This window comes from Pan paniscus, chromosome 1, assembly GCF_029289425.2.
Source record: "Pan paniscus chromosome 1, NHGRI_mPanPan1-v2.0_pri, whole genome shotgun sequence".
Taxonomy (NCBI): domain Eukaryota; kingdom Metazoa; phylum Chordata; class Mammalia; order Primates; family Hominidae; genus Pan; species Pan paniscus.
The window spans coordinates 4,472,675-4,494,095 of record NC_073249.2 but is presented as its reverse complement, the minus strand read 5'-3'; the positions used below and the strand labels follow the sequence as shown (position 1 = coordinate 4,494,095).

Sequence of the window (21,421 nt, the reverse complement as noted above, 5' to 3'; positions counted from 1 at the left end):
TGAGTAACTGGGACTACAGGCGCCCGCCACCATGCCCAGCTAATTTTTTGTATTTTTAGTAGAGACAGGGTTTCACCATGTTAGCCAGGATGGTCTCGATCTCCTGACCTCGTGATCCGCCCGCCTCAGCCTCCCAAAGTGCTGGGATTACAGGCGTGAGCCACCGCACCTGGCTGCAAATTTTAAGAATAAAGTAAAAAATCCTACAAATACACAAAGGCAAAAAAGTTACACGGGAACAAAAATCAGGCTAATTTCAGACTTCTCTTTGCTTATACCAAAGGCTGAATAATAAAGTGGAGCATTATCTACAGAGTATTAAAAGGGAAAAGATTTATGTCTGAATACTATAGCTTCTCCAGTTGTCATTCATGTACAAAAGGACATAGACAATATGTAGATACTTTTCTGGGGGTTAAAAAATTATTCAAGAACTTGGCCGGGCACGGTGGCTCACGCCTGTAATCCCAGCACTTTGGGAGGCCAAGGTGGACGGATCATGAGGTCAGGAGATCGAGACCATCCTGGCTAACACGGTGAAACCCCATCTCTGCTAAAAATACAAAAAATTAGCTGGGCATGGTGGCGGGCGCCTGTAGTCCCAGCTACTCGGGAGGCTGAGGCAGGAGAATGGGGTGAACCTGGGAGGCGGAGGTTGCAGTGAGCCGAGATTGCGCCACTGCACGCCAGCCTGGGCGACAGAGTGAGACTCCATCTCAGGAAAAAAAAAAAAAAAAAAAAAATTATTTAAGAACTTAACAATGGGGTGGTTACACTAAAAGGAAAGGCCATGGCCATCAATACTCATTTAACATAGCTAAATCTTATAACTGTGGTTAAAAACAGGGCCAGTGTCCAGAATTACTCTTTGAAGAGAACAAGCATGATGATTTTTAAAAATTAAGTTTTCAGGTTATGTTGAACTAACCTTGGGTGAGAGAGAAGAGGTAAAAGCTTGTAGCAGCCCTATATAGAAGGAGGTGTGTTGTAAATATACTTAATTCTTGTTTTGGAAGATTATATTTGAGTGTATGTGTTAATTTTTTTCATTAAGATGTATTATTGGGAGAAAATCAAACCTACAGGGAAAAGAGCAATGAAGACATAATCCATATGGTGTAATAGAAAAAACAGAGAAAAGTTCAATATGAAATGAAGTCAAGGCCAGGCACTGTGGCTCAGGCCTGTAATCCCAGCACTTTGAGAGGCTGAGGTGGGTGGTAGTGGGACCTTATCTCTACAAAAAATAAATAAATTAGCCAGGCCCATGCCTGTGATTCCGGCTCCTTAAGGGACTGAGATGGGAGGATTGCCTCAGCCCAGAAGGTCGAGGCTGCAGTAAGCCATGATTGTGCCACTGCACTCAGTCTGGGCGACAGAGCAAGACCCTGTCTCAAAAATAAATACAAATAGGACCAAGCATATAAGTTATGAAATGACAGTAAATAAATTAAAATCCCCTATTAAGCTTGGTGAGTGTATTTATAAGTGTCCTTTGCCTTACAGAAATTTTGTTATATGTGGTCAAAACTGTTGGTCTTTTATAACCTTTCATCTTCCAGTCCTTCCCTAGATTTTTCCTTGCAAAAAATGATAGAAATAATCTACATGTTTGTTCCCAAGTGGAATGCCAGTTATCTCAATGCTGTTTATTGAATAATCCATGCTTCCCCATGTTAATTTGTGGCACATACAATGTTTATGTTGTACTAAATTATCATGGATATTTAGGTCTGTTTGAAGACTGTCTGTGCTATTCATTTCTGCCTCTTCCTGCACCATTATTAGATGTTGAATTATACTAGTCTCTTGCAGCAAGTTTTGATATCGGTGGTGCAAGTTTCTTTTATTCTCTTTCAGAATTTATTTTACATATTCATTTTTCAAGTAAAATTTAGAAGCAATTTGTTAAAAACAAAAAACCTCAGTGAAATTTTAAGTGTAATGACATTACATTTATGAACAATTTGAGGGGAAGAATTGATACACTTACAATATTGAATCTTCCGATAATAATACCTGATATTTTTTTTAGTGTTTTCAGTATGCCACTATACTAAGCCATTTCCTTATATTATTATCCCTTTTTAAGTTGATGAAACTGAGGCCTAGTTGAAAAGCAAGCTCAGAGTCATGCCATAGTGGTAGAGCACAGTCTTGAACAAGAGCTCTTAACACTAAAATCTGCGCTCCTAACTGTCATGCTGTATTTCTTTTTCCTCATCTCATCCCCTCCATAACCCAGAAATGTGCTGATTCTCTTTTTGTTTGTCCTCATCTTACACCCCTCCCTGAACTAACTTCTGCACTCTGTGGCACTCATGGATATACAGTGATCTAAAAACTGCCCTGCCTCCTAAATCTTTTCTGTGACTATTTCTGTCATAGTTAATGCTATGTGTCAACTTGAGTAGACCATGGTACCCAGTTTTAGTCAGACACCAGTCTAGATGTTGCTGCTAAGGTGCTTTTTAGATGTAACAATTTTATAGATTTTGAGTAAAGAAATTACCCTCCAAAATATGGATGGGCTTCATCCAGTCAGTTGAAGGCCTTAAAAGAAAAACTAAGTTCCCCAAGGAAGAACGAATTTTGGCTCCAGACAAGCTGCAACATCACCTCTTCCCTGAATCTGCATCCTGCAGACCTACTCTGAAGATTTCAGATCTATCAAGCCCCACAGTTGTGTGAGCCAGTTCCTTAAAATAATCACTTCTTTGCTCCCCTCTTCATCTGGGCTATTCTGCAGTCTACTGTTAGAGTCACTCCCTCTGTCATACTTGTCTCCGTAGTTAAAATCAGCTCACCATCTACACCTCGGCAGCTGAATAGGGCTAGAGAAAAACAACCATCCTGACAGATCTCACTTTACAATTGTGACCACAAACCCCAAGAGGGCCCTAAGTACTGTCTAGCAGTGCTTCCTTATTTCTCTGGTCAGTTGACATTCCCACTCTCCGAGACAACTACAATATGTCATACTTTCTCCCCATTCCCTACTCTCAGCTTATTTTCAGAGATTACCTCACAGCTTATTTCACTGAAGAGAAAAAAAAAGGCAGTTTTCTCATCCTTCCACCACCACTGTTTTACCATATGTAGTCTGCCTTCTCTCTGATCATATGGAATGAATTGTCCATGTCTCTATCTGAGACGAAACCTTCCGCTGTGTACTAGAACCCATCCTCTCTCCTATCTATACAAGGACTTCTCTTTCAGAATTGTCACCACTCTTTTCTGCCTCATCAGTTTTTTTTTACTTTCTACTCTATCACTCCAATCAGTGAATGAATATGCTATATTTTATAGTCCCCATTCATTCAAACTGAGGAGAATTAGTGATATACTTTAATATTTATCTCTATTAACCATCAACCATATTGTATCGTGTTCTCAAGCTGAAGGTTTGTCTTTTTAAATGAACTTCTTTAGAAATATATTAGTTTTAAGCCTAACAAATAAGTGAACAAGAACTGTTTTAATCAGTCTCATTCATTCTGACCTGTTGCTCTTTTATCTGTGGGTATCAAACAATAATACAGCAATAAGGATTTTTTAAGTTTCCCACTCTGTAGTGACCCTGAGGGCAGACGCAGTGTCTATATTAGTTCCTTTTTAAAGACATAACTGAAACTGGGAACAAAAAGAGGTTTAATTGGACTTACAGTTCCATGTGGCTCGGGAGGCCTCAGAATCATGGCGGGTGGCAAAAGGCACTTGTTACGTGGTGGCAGCAAGAGAAAAATGAGGAAGAAGCAGAAGTGGAAATGCCTGATAAACCCATCAGATCTCGTGATTCTTATTCACTATCACGAGAATAGCATGGTAAAGACTGGCCCCCATGATTCAATTACCTCCCCCTGGGTCCCTCCCACAATACATGGGAATTCTGGGAGATACCATACAAGTTGAGATTTGGCTGGGGACATAGCCAAACCATATCATTCCACCCCTGGTCCCTCCAAATCTCATGTCCTCACATTTCAAAACCAATCATACCTTCTTAGCAGTCCCCTAAAGTCTTAACTCATTTCAGCATTAACCCAAAAGTCCACAGTCCAAAGTCTCATCTGAGACAAGGCAAGTCCCTTCCTATGAGCCTGTAAAATCAAAAGCAAGCTAGCTACTTCCTAGATATAATGGGGATACAGGTATTGGATAAATACAGCCATTCCAAATGGGAGAAATTGGCCAAAACAGAGGGGTTAAAGGGCCCATGCAAGTCCAAAATCCAGTGGGGCAGTCAAATTTTACAGCTGCAAAATGATCTCCTTTGACTCCGGGTCTCACATCCAGGTCACGCTGATGAAAGAGGTGGGTTAAAATGACTCACATGATCCTTACAGTGATATTGTATGCTAGGTATTATTACTATTCCCATTTTAGAGAGGCACAGATAAGTTAACTAACTTTCCCAAGGTCACACAGCTAAAAAGGGGGTAGGATACAAATCCATGCATCCTGATTCCAGGTTGTACCACAAACTGCATTACACTGCCTCTTGCTATAACAGAAGCAGGCTTGACCAAGGAGGAAAAGGTCAAGTACAGCCTCTTGCTGCCCCCTCCTCAGTCCTAACTTTTCTTCAGTCCTGACTCTTACTCTGAACTAGTGCAATGGTTTAGGGCTCTCACCTGTCACCTGACAGGCTAGGGAGATCCATTAGGATAGCAGAGAGAAGCAGGCCTCCAGAGGTGACCAGCCAGTGAGAGGGCTGAAAGACACAAGCCATTGCTGGTGCTGAAGCGTAGTCACTCATTGTGTGATCTTGGTTAAATTACTTGGCTGAACATCCCTGACATAATTTACGTATTTTACATGGACTATTTCATTATGAAAGAAAAAGCTGACAGTACATTTTAGAGTGACATCCACAAAATGAGGTATTGACTATATGTATACATTTGTTGTTTGAACACTTATCAAATTGTGATTATTTACATACTTAAGAGTTCCTTATGGACAAGGACTGTGAATTAATCATCTTTGTATCCCCACTGTCTAGCAAAGTTCTGGACACAGCAGAAGAGGTATACCTATGTTTTATTCAATCAAAGTTGCTTTGTTTATAGATCTGCTGGTATGCTGTCTTTTTAAAATGAGATTTAAACTGACATACAATTTAGGGGGGTCTTTCTAGAATAGTGTTTCTCAATTTTTATCTTGGATTCAATGCATTAGTACCAACAAGACCTCGTAAGGTAGTTTAACAGTGTAAACTTACATCAGAGACAGTAATTAGCCCACGATCTCCACTAGTCACAACTGATATGGGGCTTTTTAAAAACTCAAAAATTGAAATGTCTTCTTTTCCCTGAGCACCCTTTTTTGAGAAATAAGTCAAACACTTGCTTCAATTCACTCAATCTCTAACATGAACACTGATTCTAGTTTTTGAGGAGAAATGGTTATTCTTATACTTATCCAGATTATTTAATACTATCTTTTATGGAAGTCAGGCCCAGGCCCTAAGTGGTTATATTAAGTGTTTTAAGTTACAGAAAAAAGAGATGGCATTTGTCAATGTTGCTTTCAAGCAGGAAGCATAAAATTTTATTAAACTGATGAGGCAAATCATTGACAAAAATGAAGTTTAATGAACGTTCTCTATCTGAAGAATAACATGACAGTAATATAGCACAATCAATTCGTTTCTGTAAACAATACTTTAAAATAATGAATGGAAATATTTAGGCCAGTTTTTTCCATTGAGGCAAGATTGAGCCCAAAAGTAACTACTTATTTTTGTAGTTATTGCCTTCCCCCATATTTTAAGAGGATAATTTTTCTGCAATTTTTTTCTCTTCCCTTTTATCATATTAATACTTTAGAATGCTTCTTAAAAATATTTTGAAAGGCCCTTTTTTGTGAGACAGGGTCTTACTTTGACACCCAGTCTAGAATGCAGTGGCATAGTCATGGCTCACTGCAGGCTTTGACCTCCCAACCTCCAACAAACCTCCCACGTCAGCCCCCTGAGTAGCTGGGACTATGCACCGCCACACCCGGCTAATTGTTTAATTTTTTTGTAGAGATAGGGTCTCACTATGTGGCCCAGGCTGGTCTTGAACTCCTGGGCTTAAGTGATTGTCCCACCTTGGCCTCCCAAAGTGCTGGGATTACAGGCATGAGCCACCGTGCCTGGCCAGAAAACCTGTTTTTATTAAACTTGTACATTTTACTTTCTTCTTTTCAGAATCTTAATAAGAAAACCTTTTTATTCTTGCTTAAAAAAAGAAACTAGACTGGCCAGTTGCTCTGGCTCACACCTGTAATCTCAGCACTTTGGGAGGCCGAGGTGGGCGGATCACCTGAGGTCAGGAGTTCGAGACTAGCCTGACCAATATGGAGAAACCCCATCACTACTAAAAATACAAAATTAGCTGGGCGTGGTGGCATATGCCTGTAATCCTAGCTATTTGGGAGGCTGAGGCAGGAGAATTGCCTGAACCCGGGAGGCAGAGGTTGCGGTGAGCCAAGATCGCACCATTACACTCCAGTCTGGACAACAGGAGCAAAACTCCATCTCAAAAAAAGAAAAAAAGAAACTAGACTTCAGTGACACTGGATGGTGTCAGAGGAGGTAAGTGTGTATTAGTATTAGTGGTCATTCCTTGGCCACCTTCTGTGTAATTACTATCTCCATGGACTTAAGCAAGTACAGGGCTGTAAGGTCCTGGCACCAAAGTAAGATGTGGTTCTCCAGCCCTCTGCTTATGTACTTCACTAATATATAGGCATCCTTTAAAACTACTGTCTTACTTGAAGAAGCCTTTTACTGAGACCTATACTTCTCAAGAATATAAATAATTCTTTTTTTTTTTTTTTTGATAGGGAGTTTCGCTCTTGTTGCCTAGGCTGGAGTGCGATGGCACAATCTTGGCTCACTGCAACCTCTGCCTCCTGGGTTCAAGTGATTCTCCTGTCCCAGCCTCCTGAATAGCTGGGATTACAGGCACATGCCACCACACCCAGCTAATTTTTGTATTTTTAGTAGAGATGGGGTTTCATCATATTGGTCAGGCTGGTCTTGAACTCCTGACCGCAAGTGATCCACCTGCCTCGGCCTCCCACAGTGCTGGGATTACAGGCATGTGCTACCACACCCGGCAGAATATAAATAATTCTTGTAGGAGTCTTTAAATAGAATCAAATTAACTCTACCATTGTTTGCTATTCATTTTGGTGAGTCACTACTCTTGGTAATTTGACATCAACTCCCAAAAATTCTTGAAAATTTTGACACTGTACAGATAACCAGAACTCATCTGTCTATTTACACATGCATACAATCTTCCCCAATATGTAGAACAAAATTTGAGGGAAGGATCATATTGCCAATAAATACGCGTTCTGGCTACAACTAATACTCATAATAATCTTTATGGGACAAGCACTCTTCTAAGTACTTTATACATACTAATTTATTTATTCTTCATAACAGTCCTCTGAGGTAGATTGTATTTGTTATCCCCATTTTGTAAGTAAGGACGTCAAGGGACAGAGAGGTAACTATCTTTCCCAAAGCCATACAACTAGCAAATAGTGGACTTCAACCAAGACATTCTGGCTCCAGGATTCTGAATTAGAATCAAACACTTTTTGAGACAGATTGAGTACCTTAAAAAGTTATCAAATACATATGAACAAACCAAGGCAAAGCACATAGGTCTCCCAACTTAGTCTAATTGCCGCCTTCACTACAGTCCAAATGCTTCAATTTGTGTTAGTTACTATACTTGGATAATCTTTTTTAAATTCAAGCAGTAATCTCTGAGATTAATGAAAATATAATAGAAGAAACGCTCTTGGGAGCTAAACTGGAACTAGGGGGACATTGTGGGCTTTCTAGTTTGACCCTAAGGGAAGGAGATCCTTGGATTAAACTGACCAAATGATATCTTCGGTACAAATGGTTTACATAGGTAGTTGACATTGGGATGTTGTGGTAACTCTTCTACTGTTCCGCGGTTTAAGAGATACTATTTTGTGGTAGCATCTGGCTGCTTTACTGTTTTCCTTTGGTATGTTAGGAAGGGTTTGAGAAGAATTAAACTGTAAACTAACTTTCAAATGAAAACGTCTGATTGTTCGTGTAATCTCTGAGGGATGATCTAGTTGTCAGCACTGGGCACTGGGTAAGCTTGAATATATAGCCACCTTAAGTAGATGTGCTTCGAATGTTCTGTGCCATATTCCTCCCTTGTACAGCACCACTTTTGTGTGCTAACCTTTTTCTGCAAGGCCGGCCCCCAGTGTCATTATATGTAACTCTTCATCCCACCTTCGGCAGCTGCCTGAGAGCAATAGTTCTTTAACTAGTCTGCTGAATGTTAATACTAACTATACTCTTATACTTGAACCAAGCTCTAGAAATAAAAGTTGTCTTCCCCCAGCTCAAATAAAAAGCCAACTTCTAGGGCTTTATTTGGATAAAAATGTCGTGGATTATCCATTTTTCTCAAGTATGTGTTTTTAAACTTTTGGCGTCTGCTACTATTGAGACAACAAAATCAATGAAGGCTTACCCAGCAGAAATCTTGCTAACATCCAGTTATATCTAGTTCACCAGCTTGTTTTGTTTGTCTTTTATGGATACATGTTATTGGCTATGATTTTGTTTTGCATGTTTATAATATTTTCTGTTAGAAAAATAGCTTCTAGTTTGTAAAATGAGGTTAAACATATCAATATTTTATGGTATTCTACAAAAGCATGAATTTCCTCATAGCAATTTTGAGAAATTCTCTTGACCTGTGTAGGGAGATTTTTACTGAAGAGATGCTATGTGACATAAGTTTTGACAGTAGTACAATAATTTTTAAATGTAATGACAAAAGATAAAACCAAGTTACATGATTTGGATGTTTGTCCTCTCCAAATCTCATATTGAAATGTGACCTCCAGGCCAGGTGCAGTGGCTCATGCCTGTAATACCCAACACTTTGGGAGTCTGAGGTAGGAGGATCTCTTGAGGCCAGGAGTTTGAGATCAGCCTGGGCAACATAGCAAGACTCCATCTCTAAAACAAGAAATGTTGGAGGTGGATCCTAGTGGGAGGTCTTGGAATCATGGGGGCAGATCGCTCATGAATGACTTAGGGCCATCCCTTTGGTGATGAGTGAGTTCTCACTCAGTTCATGGGAGATCTGGTTGTTTAAAAGAGCCGGGACCTCCCCATTTCTCCATCTCTCTTGCTGCTGCTCTCGCCATGTGACGTGCCTGCTCTCCTTTTGTTTTCCACCATGATTGGAAGCTTCCTGAGACCCTCTCCAAAAACAGATGCTGGAGCCATGCTTGTACAGCCTGCAGAACTGTGAGCCAATTAAACCTCCTTTATAAATTACCCAGTCTCAGGTATTACTTTATAGCAACACAAAAACGGACTAACACACCAAGTTAGAGAAGCGTTGAGAAACACTACTATTGATTTCAAAAATTAATAGCAGTTGGCCACGCGTGGTGGCTCATGCCTGTAACCCTAGCACTTTGGGAGGCCAAGGCGGGCGGATCACGAGGTCAGGAGTCCGAGACCAGCCTGGACAACATGGTGAAACCCCATCTCTACTGAAAATACAAAAATTAGCCGGGCATGGCGGCATATGCCTGTAATCCCAGCTACTCTGGAGGCTGAGACAGGAGAATCGCTTGAACTCGGGAAGCAGAGGTTGCAGTGAGCCAAGATTGCCCCATTGCACTCCAGCCTGGGTGACAGCGAGACTCTGTCTGTAATAATAATAATAATAATAATAATAATAATAATAATAATAATAGCAGTTATTTCAGCATGAGTAACTGCCAGCAGTAAATCATTATTGTAGGGGAGTAGGATAGTTTCACAACTGAAATCATTCTGTAAAAGGCTCAGTTCTCATATGCTTTTTTGTTTTGGTTTGGTTTTTTTTACAGTTATCTCACTAAATATTCACTTAAAATAGACATCATCCATATTGTCTGCATAGCTTTGGCAGGACTTTGAGGCAGAAGGACTTGATAAGGCATACTGACCTTGAATTAAATTTGCATCTTCCACAGGCAGCCTGCCCAGTTGTAAAGATTGAGCCTTCCAGGCGTGTTCTCTAATAATAGATCTAGGAAGCCCTAACAGGAGCAGAAGCATTTGGAGGGCATCTCTTTCTCTAACCAACTCTCCCTGGAAGGGCTTACCCTCTTTTCCTCTGAATCTATTAAGAAAAAAAGTCACACCAAAGAAAAACATCTAATTTATTCGCTTCATAATGTATATTCTAAACATTTATTCAGAAATGTGCTACTGTTCATATGTGAAGTGGCTGACCAAAATACATATTTAGAATTGTTTTCTTCTGCTCTTGATATATTCCTTTTTTATATCCTGTTTTCCTTGTGACTAAAAGCAGATGTTTTTAGAAGGCAGCTGGCTAGAATTAGGAATGCAGCCTGTAATTTAAGAAGTAACCTATTTAAAGGTTTTTGATTGGGTATAGAGAGTTCAAGAAACTAATTGGACTGTCTTGTGTTACTAGAAAATGTTTTATGGTAGCTAGTATTTTTTTTCCACTTTTTTTCCATTGAGAGTTCCATTCCCATAACTTATATATTTCACTGATAGTAAACTTTATTGGACCATGTCTAATAATAAAAACAGGGAAATGGAAACTTTTTGTGAATTTCTTGGTTCACATTTTGCTAACAGAGGAAAAACTTTGTTATAATGCCGAATTATTCTTTAAGGAGCAAAGTATGTTCTGTATCTAAAGGAATGTTTATCCTCGGGGGCTCAAGGCATGTATAGAAGAGTTTTTGTTTAGGTTTGCCAACTAGAAAATGGTGTACTCTTCTGTCATTTGGGACAAGTTAATAGATTTACTTTACTTCTGTCTCTTTTTTTTTTTTTTTTTTTTTTTTTTGAGACGGAGTCTTGCTCTGTTGCCCAGGCTGGAGTACAGTGGTGCGATCTCGGCTCACTACAACCTCCGCCTCCCAGGTTCAAGCAATTCTCCTGCCTCAGCCTCCCAAGTAGCTGGAACTACAGGCGTCCGCCACCACGCCCAGCTAATTTTGTTTTGTAATTTTTGTAGAAACGGGGTTTCACCGTATTGGTCAGGCTGGTCTCGAACTCCTCACCTCAGGTGATCCACCCGCCTCTGCTCCCAAAGTGGCTACAGGCGTGAGCTACTGCACCCGGCCGATTTACTTTACTTCTATTCATAACGGTCTTTTTTTTTTTTTTTAACAGCCTTATTGAGATACTGTTCATATACTAGATGAACTATATAAAATGTACACCCATTTAAAATGTACAATTCGGTGAATTTTAGTGTATTCACAGTTGTGAAGCCATCATTACCACAATCAATTTTAGGATATTTTCATCACCCTAGAGAGAAGCCCATACCCATTAGCAATCACTTCCCATATCTTCCCAAACTTCCAGTCATAGAACCACGAATCTACTTTCCGTCTGTGTAGCCTATTCTGGGCATTTCATATAAATGGAATCATGTAATATGTGGTCTTTTGTGATTGGCTTCTTTCACCTGGCATAATGTTTTCAAGGTTCATTCCTGTGGTAGCATGCATCAAATACCTCATTCCTTTTTACTGAGAAATCATATTGCGTTTCATGGATAATACCACATTTTATTTATCCAGTAATCAGTTGATAAACATGTAGTTGTTTCTACTTTTTGGCTATTACAAGTAATGCTGCCATGAACATTAATTACAAGTTTTTATGTGGCTATATATTTTCATTTCTCTTGGGCATATGCCTAGAAATAAAATTGCTAGGTCATATGGTAACTTTAGGTTTAACTTGTGGAGGAACTGCCAAACTGTTTTCCAAGCCAGCTGTAACATGATACATTCCCACCAGTAATGTATTCGAGTTCTAATTTCTCCACATCCTAACACTTGTTATTATCTGTCTTTTTGATTATAGTCATCTGAGTAGGTGTGACATGATAGATAATGGTGGTTTTAATTTGCGTATCTTCTTAGAAGAAATACTTTTTTTTAGATCCTTTGCCCATTTTTTAGTAGGGTTATGTGTCTCGTTGAGTTCTAAGAGTTCTTATATGTATTCTACATATAAGTCCCTTGTCAGGTATATGACTTGCCAAAATTTTCTCCCAGGCTATGGTTTCCCTTTTCACTTTCTTGATAGTGTTCTTCAAAGCACTAAAGTTTAAAATTCTGCTTTCATCAATTTTTTTCTTTTGTTGCTTTTGCTTTTGGTGTCATATCTATGAAGCCATTGCGTAATCTAAGATCATGAAGATATGCTTCTCTTCCAAGAGTTTATAATTTAAGCTCTTGCATTTAGGTCTTTGATCCATTAAATTAATTTTTATATATGGCATGAGGTAGAAGAACAGCTTCATTCATTTGCATGTGGATTTCCAGTTGTCTCAGTTCTATTTGTTGAAAAGACTCTTCTTTTCCCACTGAATTGTCTTGGCACCTTTGTTAAAGATCAGTTGGCCGTCAATATAGGGGCTTATTTCTGAACTCTGAATTCTGTTTCATTGATCTGTATGTCTATCTTTATGCCAGTAATACACTGTCTTGATTACTGTAGCTCTGTGCTAAATGTTGAAATCAGGAAGTCTGAGTCCTATAACTTTTTCAAGATTGTTTTAGCTATTCTAGGTCTCTTGAATTTCCATATGAATTTTTAAATTTGTCAATTTCTGCAAAAAATGGCAGCTGAGATTTTGACAAGAATGGCAGTGAATCTTCAGGTCAACTTGGGAGAGGAGAGTATTACCATCCTAACAGTATTAAATCTTCCAGTTCACAAGCGTGGAATGTCTTTCCATTTATTTAGGTCTTCTTTAATTTTTTTCAACAATGTTTTGTAGTTTTCAGATACAGGTTATGAACTTCTTAAATGTATCCATAAGTTTATTTTTTATGTAACTGTAAATGGAATTTTCTTAATTTCATTTTTTGAGTGCTTATTGCTAGTGTATAGAAATACAATCGATTTTTTTTTGAGACGGTGTCTTGCTCTGTCTCCCAGGCTGGAGTGCAGTGGTGCGATCTCAGCTCACTGCAAGCTCCACCTCCCTGGTTCAGGCCATTCTCCTGCCTCAGCCTCCCGAGCAGCTGAAACTACAGGTGCCTGCCACCACACCCGGCTAATTTTTTGTATTTTCAGTAGAGACAGGGTTTCACCGTGCTAGCCAGGGTGGTCTCAATCTCCTGACCTCGTGATCCGCCTGCCTCAGCCTCCCAAAGTGCTGGGATTACAGGTGTGAGCCACCGCGCCTGGCCTACAATCGATTTTTATATATTGATCTTGTACCCTGCAATGTTTTTATCTATTAGTTTTAGTAATTTTTTAGTGGATTCCTTATGATTTTCCTGTATATAATATCATATCATCTGCAAAATGAGATAATTTTACTTCTTTTTTTCCAGTTTGAATGCCTTTAATTTTTCCTTCTTCAGTAATTGCCCTGGCTGGAATCTCCAGCACAGTGTTTAACAGAAGTGGCAAGAGCAGACACTCTTATTTTTTATTTTAAAGGGAAAGCATTCAGTCTTTCACCGTTAAGTATGATATTAGCTGTGAGGTTTTTCATAGATGTTCTTTATCAGCTTAGGGAAATTTCCATCTATTCCTAGTTTATTGAATAGATTTTAAAAATATATACAATGTATATTTTATATATTGTATAAAATACATATTATATATATTTTATATATATATATATCATGAAAGGGTATTGGATTTTGTCCAGTGCTTTTCTTTGTCTATTGGGATGATCATGGGGATTTTTGTCCTTTATATGGTATATTACATTAATTTTTTTTTTTTTTTTAAGATTAAGCCCACCTTCCATTCCAGGGATAAATCCCACTGGGTCATGTTATATAATCCTTGAGTCTGTTTTCATAATAGATATTAGTCTCTGTTTCTTGTGATGTCTTTGTTTTGGTATCAGGTTTATCTGGCCTCATAGAATGAGTTGGGAAGTGTTCCCCTTTCTTCTATATTTTGGAAGAGCTTCTGAAGAATTGGTATTGATTCTTGTTTAATTTAGTAGAATTTGCCAGTGAAGTCCCCTGGTCCTGGGCTTTTCTTTGTGGGTAGTGTTTAAATTACTAGTTCATTCTTTTCTCATTAGAGGTTATTTAGATTTTCTGTATCTTCTTGAGTCAGTTTTGGTAGCTTGTGAATTTGTCCATTTCATCTCAGTTATATAATTTGTTGGCATACCGTTGTTCTTAGTCTTCCTTGGAATCCTTTTCATTTCCATTAGGTTGGTAGAGATGTCTCTTCCTAGATTTTTAACCAGTAAATAGATCGCTACTTTAACTTTACAAAGAAATTAACTCTTCAACTTCTGGGGGTCCTTTCTGAGGATAGAAAATATAAGGAAATGTGAAAAACAAAGAACTACTGAGTTCATCATTATTATTGCTAACAATGAAGAAGCAACGTCAACATTAATTTTTGCCTTGCACAGAATATTGAAACAGAGCCTTCAAAAAAATAACAGTAATGAGTCTGGGCACAGTACTGGGCATGGCTCACACCTGTAATCCCAGCACTTGTGGAGGCCAAGGTGGGAGGATTGCTTGAGGCCAGGAGTTCAAGACAAGCTTGGGCAACATAGCGAGACCCTGCATCCACAAAAATAAAAGTTAAAAAATTAGCCTGGCATGGTGGTGCATGCCTCTAGTCCCAGTTTCTCAGGCGGCTGAGTTAGGAGGATTGCTTCAGCCCAGGGGTTTGAGGAGGCAGTGAGCTATGATCGTACCACTGCACTCCAGCCTAGGCGACAGAGTGAGACCCTGTCTCTAAAAAAAAACAGTAATAATGATGATGATGTTAGGAGTGAGGGGTGGACTTACACTGTTTAATACTGTCCAAAGGAATATATCTCTAGGTTTAGAAATCATTTTCCTAGCAACTTGTGGGCTTTGTATAATCTTGAGCAGAAACACTTGACCTGATAGTTCAACTTTCTATCTGAGAGTGGAGGTAACACTACCACTTGCAAAGCAAGCAGATACTCATTTTCATTGTACTGTCTCAGCATTTCTTTAGAAACTTTATTTAGGCCACATCTCATTATAATGAATTCCAAACTACTGACCAAATTTTTGGATGGAATATTTCTCTTGCTTTTAAGTTTCCTTTTACAGTTTTCCCCTTTACAAAATGTGTCAAAATATACCTTTATTTTTTAGAATGTAAAATCTTGAATACAAGGAATTTTCAGACTGAAGAAGTACAGTACTCAGGCAACATATAGGAGTTCTAAGCATGGAATCCCCAAGCATAGAAGAAATTATTTTCATTTGTGAAAAGGCAGAGAATAAAAGATTTCTGAGTTTAGGATGCCCACTCTGATAAGTTCATTCTCATCCTAATTCTTTACCAAAAGTCAACATTCGGGCATAATTCTTTTTCATGAATATCTTTCCCATTTTTTAATAAAACATTTGGGTTCCTGTTATGGAAATTTACAATAAATCACTTTCAGAAGGCTATTTACTGCTCAACTGTGAAGAGATTGTTAAAATTAAGTGATATTGAACATAAAGTGGAAATGTTCCATTTACTAAGCATTTAAAACCTTTTGATTATTGTAGCCAAACCATTATGTATACATCTCTTTTTGGAAAATATTCTATATTTTGAAAAAGAAGCTATGCTGCAAGAAGAGAATAGCCCACTTTAAAATAGAGCCGCCTGCATCCGGAACAAAAACCTTTTGGTGCTGTTGTTAAGGAAATCAACAGTATACAGACCAAATTATTGGTTGCAAACTGTATAAACAATGGGATTTCTCAATTGGAAAAGGCAATTTAAGTCCTAGAAGTTGGCTGCCAAGGAAACCACTACTTGGAGAAAGCCTAACAAAATTTTTATGTGAACTGGCGTGATACCTTGCAGTATTTTCCACTCTTTTTCTCTTTTTTTCTTTTTTTTTGAGACAGGGTCTCACTCAGTCGCTCAGGCTGGAGTGCAGTGTCACAATCACAGCTCACTGAAGCCTCGACCTCCTGGGCTCAGGTAATCAATCCTCCCATGTCAGCCTCCTGGGTAGCTGGGACTACAGGCACGCACCACCACTCCCAGCTAATTTTTTGTATTTTGTAGAAATGGGGTTTCACCATGTTGCCCAGGCTGGTCTTTTTCTGCGAAAAGGGGGAGAAAGTAAGAGGATAGCAAGAAACGTAGAAATGCATCTCTTGTAAGGAGGCGAGGACTAGATTATTCTCTTTAGTTCCCCCAAATTTTTTATTGTGAAAATTTTTAAACCTTCCCAAAAAGTTGAAGGAAGAGTACAATCTGTATATACCCTTCATTCAGATGTACCAGTTTTTAACCTTTTGCTACATTTACTTTCTCTCACACCCGTCCTACACTCTGTCACACACAGATCACATGGAAAGTAAGTCACAAACATAGCACTTCATCCCTAAATACTTTAGTATGTATTTCCCAAGAAGACATTTTCTGGCTTGGCGTGTTGGCTCACGCCTGTAATCCCAGCACTTTGGGAGGCCAAGGAGGGTGGATCACTTGAGGCCAGGAGTTTGAGACCAGTCTGGCCAACATGCCAAAACCCCATCTCTACTAAAAATACAAAAATTATCCAGGTATTTCAGCACAAGCCTGTAATCCCCCCTGCAATGGCTGAGGCACAAGAATCGCTCGAACCTGGGAGGTGGAGGTTGCAGTGAGCCCAGATTGCGCCACTGCACTCCAGCCTGGGTGACAGAGTGAGAGACTCTATCTCAAAAAAAAAAAAAAAAAAAAAAAAAAAAAAAAAAAGACATTTTCTACCTAACCATAGTACTGTTATCACACCCAAGAAGTTTTTAATTGATGTAGTATTATTGAATATATAGTCTATATTCATGTTTTCCCCAATTGTTCCAATAATGGTTCTTTTTAGCCTTTTTTTTTTTTTTTTTAAACAAAAAATCTAGGATCCAGTCGAGGTTCATTCACTTCCTTGAATTGCCGTAAGAGTAGCCCACCCTTCCTCTGCCTTCTTTTGACTTTGCTAACACTGATATTTTTTTAAAAACCAAGCCATCCATGGCCAGGCACAGTGGCTCATGTCTGTAACCCCAGCACTTTGGGAGGTCAAGGCAAGTGGATTGCTTGAGCCTAGGAGTTCGAGACCTGCCTGGACAACATGATGAAACCCTGTCTGTATAAAAAATAGCTGGGCATGGTGGCATGTGCCTGGAGTCCCAGCTACTCAGGAAACTGAGGTGGGAGAATGGTTTGAGCCCTGCCTGCAGTGAACCGAGATCAGGCCACTGCACTCCAGCCTGGGCAACAGAGCCAAACCCTGTCTCAAAAAAAAAAAAAAAAGACCAGGCCAGTTTTCTTGTAGAATGTCTCATAGTCCAGACTTACCTGATTTTTCCTTATGGTTGTCTTCTGGTTTAACACATTTGACAGGAAAACTAACAAAGCAAATGTAGCTTTTGTATTTCGTCACATCCAAAGGCACATAATATCAATTGGTCCAACTATTAACGATGCTCAGTTCAATCACTTAGTATTGATAAGGTGATATATACCATATTTTTCCATTGCAAAGATATCTTTTTTCTTTGTTATTTAGGAAAAATAGTGGGGGTTGGCAAGTGACATTGGTGCAAAAAATGGGGAGAAATGGCAGGGGAGAAGGAGGTGATACTTTGAGACAATGTGTATATCATTCTTAAACAGCCTTTCTTCTAATTGTTTTATCATCCATGATCTTTGCCTGACTCAACTGGTGGCAACAAAATGGTGATTGCCTAATTTTGCCCTTTCGTCTACTTGTACTAGCTGGCTTTCTTCTATTAAAAAAAGAGCTTTCCTCCTTTTACTTTTTTTTTTTTTTTTAAGTATTACCATGGACTCTGAGATAGTCTTTTTATTCAATATGCTATAGTCCATTATCATTATTCTTTTTGATGTTCACCTTTTCCCATAGTTGACTAATGAAAACTGCTTTAGGCCAGCTTCTCTATAATCTTGACATGTGGCCATCATTCTTTGAGCAAGTCTCACCTTACACATTTTTGCCCTAACTTTGAATCAACCATTTCTCCAGAGTCCTGATTCCTTTTAGGAAGAGAAACCAAGATCTGGACAGTGTGTTCATTGCTTCTACTTCAGTGGGCAAGCTAGGTAATAATATATATTCTTTATGAGTTTATACAGATGCCTCCCGTTACAATCCAGTACCACGGGCTTCTTCCATTCCATTTCCTCTTCTGTGTTTTTTATCTCCCTCTACTACCCTGACAACTCTGGTTCCCACCATCAGTATATGTACTCACTTGCTCTCTACTAGAGCATAGCAGTCCCCAACCTTTTTGGCATCAGGGACTAGTTTCGTGGAAGATGATTTTGCCATGGACCTGGGGCGGGGGAGGGAGGATGGTTTCAAGATGAAGCTGTTCCACCTCAGATCATCAGGCATTTGTTAGATTCTCATAAGGAACGCACAACCTAGATCTCTTGCACCCACAGCTGCCCACCTCTTGCTACATACACGTCCTGTAGTACATACAAATAGTTTTGGAATTACACCAGTACCACTATGAACAACACGTCTCAGTTTGAGATTTCTTTGCACTTCATTTTGTCCTTAGTATATATCTCAGTAAGGGTATATAGACAGAATACTGTATTCAGAAGTTAATTTCTTTTTTATTATCTGTGTGATTATCAATTTGATACACAACTAGGTTCGTTTGTTTTTGTTTGACTTCGGTTTTGAGGTGTACTTCTGTTTCCAGAATTGGTTCCTTCCGGTGGGTTCTTGGTCTCACTGACTTCAAGAATGAAGCCGCAGACCCTCGTGGTGAGTGTTAAGTTCTTAAAGATGGTGTGTCCGGAGTTTGTTCCTTCAGATGTTCAGATGTGTCCAGAGTTTCTTCCTTCCAGTGGGTTCGTGGTCTCGCTGACTTCAGGAATGAAGCCGCAGACCCTTGTGGTGAGTGTTACAGCTCATAAAGTAGTGCAGACCCAAAGAGTGAGCAGCAGCAAGATTTACTGTGAAGAGCGAAAGAACAAAGCTTCCACAGCGTGGAAGGGGACCTGAGCAGGTTGTGGCTGCTGGCTTGGGTGGCCAGCTTTTAGTCCCTTATTTGGCCACACCCGCATCCCACTGATTGGTCCATTTTACAGAGTGCTGATTGGTCTGTTTTTTACAGAGCGCTGATTGGTGCATTTTTACAGAGTGCTGATTGGTGCATTTACAATCCTCTAGCTAGACAGAAAAGTTCTCCAAGCCCCCACCTGACCCAGGAAGTCCAGCTGGCTTCACTTCTCACTTCTTTTTCTGTTTCAAAGTTTAACTTTGTGAAAAACATTTACGTCGTTCAAATGTCAAAACTATATATGAAAAGATATCCCAGGAAGTCTCCTATCTCTTTCCCTTTCATCCACCTCTGGTAGGTAACTATTTTCATAATTTTCTGGTTTTTTCTTCTTTTTCTTTTTTGTAAAAAAATAGATATTTGCATATGACAGGGATCTTACACAAACTTTTTCTGTAAATAACCAGATAGTAAATATTTTGGTTATGTATCACACTCAACTCTGCCATTGTGGCATAAAAGCCACATAGACAATTTGCAAACAAATGAGCGTGGCTGTGTTCCAATAAAACGTTATTTGCAAAGACAGGTGGGGGGCCAGATTGGTCTGCAGGAGTTGTTTGCTGGCTGTAAGATGTAGATACAGACATTCTCATACAAAAGCATGTATATAGTGTGCTGTCAAAAAAAAAAAAAAAAACTCAGTGATATTTGTTAAAGCACAGTAAGGCAAACTCTTTTCAAGACCATTGTGATAGGTAGAGGGGCCATGGCAATGGGATTTTGCAGTGGAGTAGAGAAACTGTGTTCAACTCCAAACGCAGCATGGGCAAATGGGAATTTGCAGCCAGGGAGCAGGGTGGAGGGTCAGTGGATGGAAAATTTCTAAGAGGAAACATTAGGGATCAGGGGGGTTCTGGCTAAACCAACCTAACACATTTCCTAGTGAAGATCTGGCATCACCAGGGGGATGGTGGAGGATGAGGAACCTGACCAGATATGGAGGTGATCAGATAGCAAGGGTTGGGGGTTCTTGCTGAACTGAATTAGCAAGATTCTTTGCTAAAACCTGATTTTACAAGTACGTGTACACATGGGCCTAGGAGAAGGTTCAGGAGTCTAAGTCTTTGCCATATATTATTACTTTTTTCTTTTTTTGAGACAGAGTCTCGCTCTGTCGCCCAGGCTGGAGTGCGGTGGCGCGATCTCGGCTCACTGCAAGCTCCGCCTCCCAGGTTCATGCCATTCTCCTGCCTCAGCCTCCTGAGTAGCTGGGACTACAGGTGCCCGCCATCACGCCCGGCTAATTTTTTGTATTTTTAGTAGAGACAGGGTTTCAGCATGTTAGCCAGGATGATCTTGATCTCCTGACCTTGTGATCCGCCCACCTCAGCCTCCCAAAGTGCTGGGATTACAGGCGTGAGCCACTGCGCCCAGCCTTTTGCCATATATTACTTTGCAACTTGCTTTTGTTTCCCTAACAAATATATCCTGGAAATTACTTCCTCTTCCTCTTAGTTCCTTAAGAGCATCACCCCTCCCCCAACACTTTTTGAATTTTTTTTTAGAGACAGGGTCTCACTTTGTTGCCCTGGCTGGAGTGCAGTGGTGTGATCATAGCTCACTGCAACCTCAAACTCCCAGGCTCAGTTCTCCCACCTCAGCCTCCCAAGTAGCTAGGACCACGGGTACCTGGCTAATTTTTTTTTTTTTTTTAAGAGATTGGGTCTCCCTGTGTTGCCTAGGGGGGTCTTGAACTCCTGGCCTCAAGCTGTCCTCCCGCCTCAACCTCCCAAAGTACTGGAATTACAGGTGTGAGCCACCACACTGAGCCCTTCCCCTCTTTTTATGGCTAAAGAGTATTCCATTATATAGATATATCATAGTTTATGTAACTAGGACCCTATAAATGAACATTTAGGCTGTTGTCAACATTTTACTAACATAAATAATACTGCAGTTAATAGTCTTATGCTTATGGTTTTTTATATGTGCAACCTATTCTCTTACTATAGTATAAAGATTCAAATAAATAAAAACCTGTTAAACTAAGATAATAGCATTTTACTTTAAAATAACATTTTTAACTATAAAAGTAATACTCTTTATCAAATTTAGAAGAACAAACAATCCTGAATGTATGGAGCTAAAACTGAAAGTATTGCATTTTAGTCCTCCACTCCCACCCTAGCCACATGTACTCCTCTCGGCCAAATTGTTAACAGTTGAACACAGGTGCTTCAGACCTTTCTTTTGTTGCAATTGGTGGTAGTTTGATTTTGTCATCCCATACTTAACATGTAAGTATATCCTCAGGCTAACTTATTTTTCAAAAATGTGATCATGCTACACATATTTTGAC

General features: G+C 39.5%; 1 protein-coding gene across 3 annotated transcripts in view; it reads left to right on the top strand.

Moving 5' to 3' along the window:
* The window catches only part of DESI2 (desumoylating isopeptidase 2), a 58,864-nt gene that overhangs the window by 12,965 nt on the left and 24,478 nt on the right, over window positions 1-21,421 (top strand). Inside the window, exon 1 of one of the 3 annotated variants that reach the window (XM_008960093.4) lies at window positions 18,762-18,821. The exons of the other annotated variants lie outside the window; for them this stretch is intronic. Coding sequence (XP_008958341.1) covers window positions 18,801-18,821 — 21 coding nt within the window. The 5' untranslated portion in view covers window positions 18,762-18,800. Of the gene's footprint in view, window positions 1-18,761; window positions 18,822-21,421 lie in introns of those variants that run through there. 3 annotated transcript variants of the gene reach the window in all.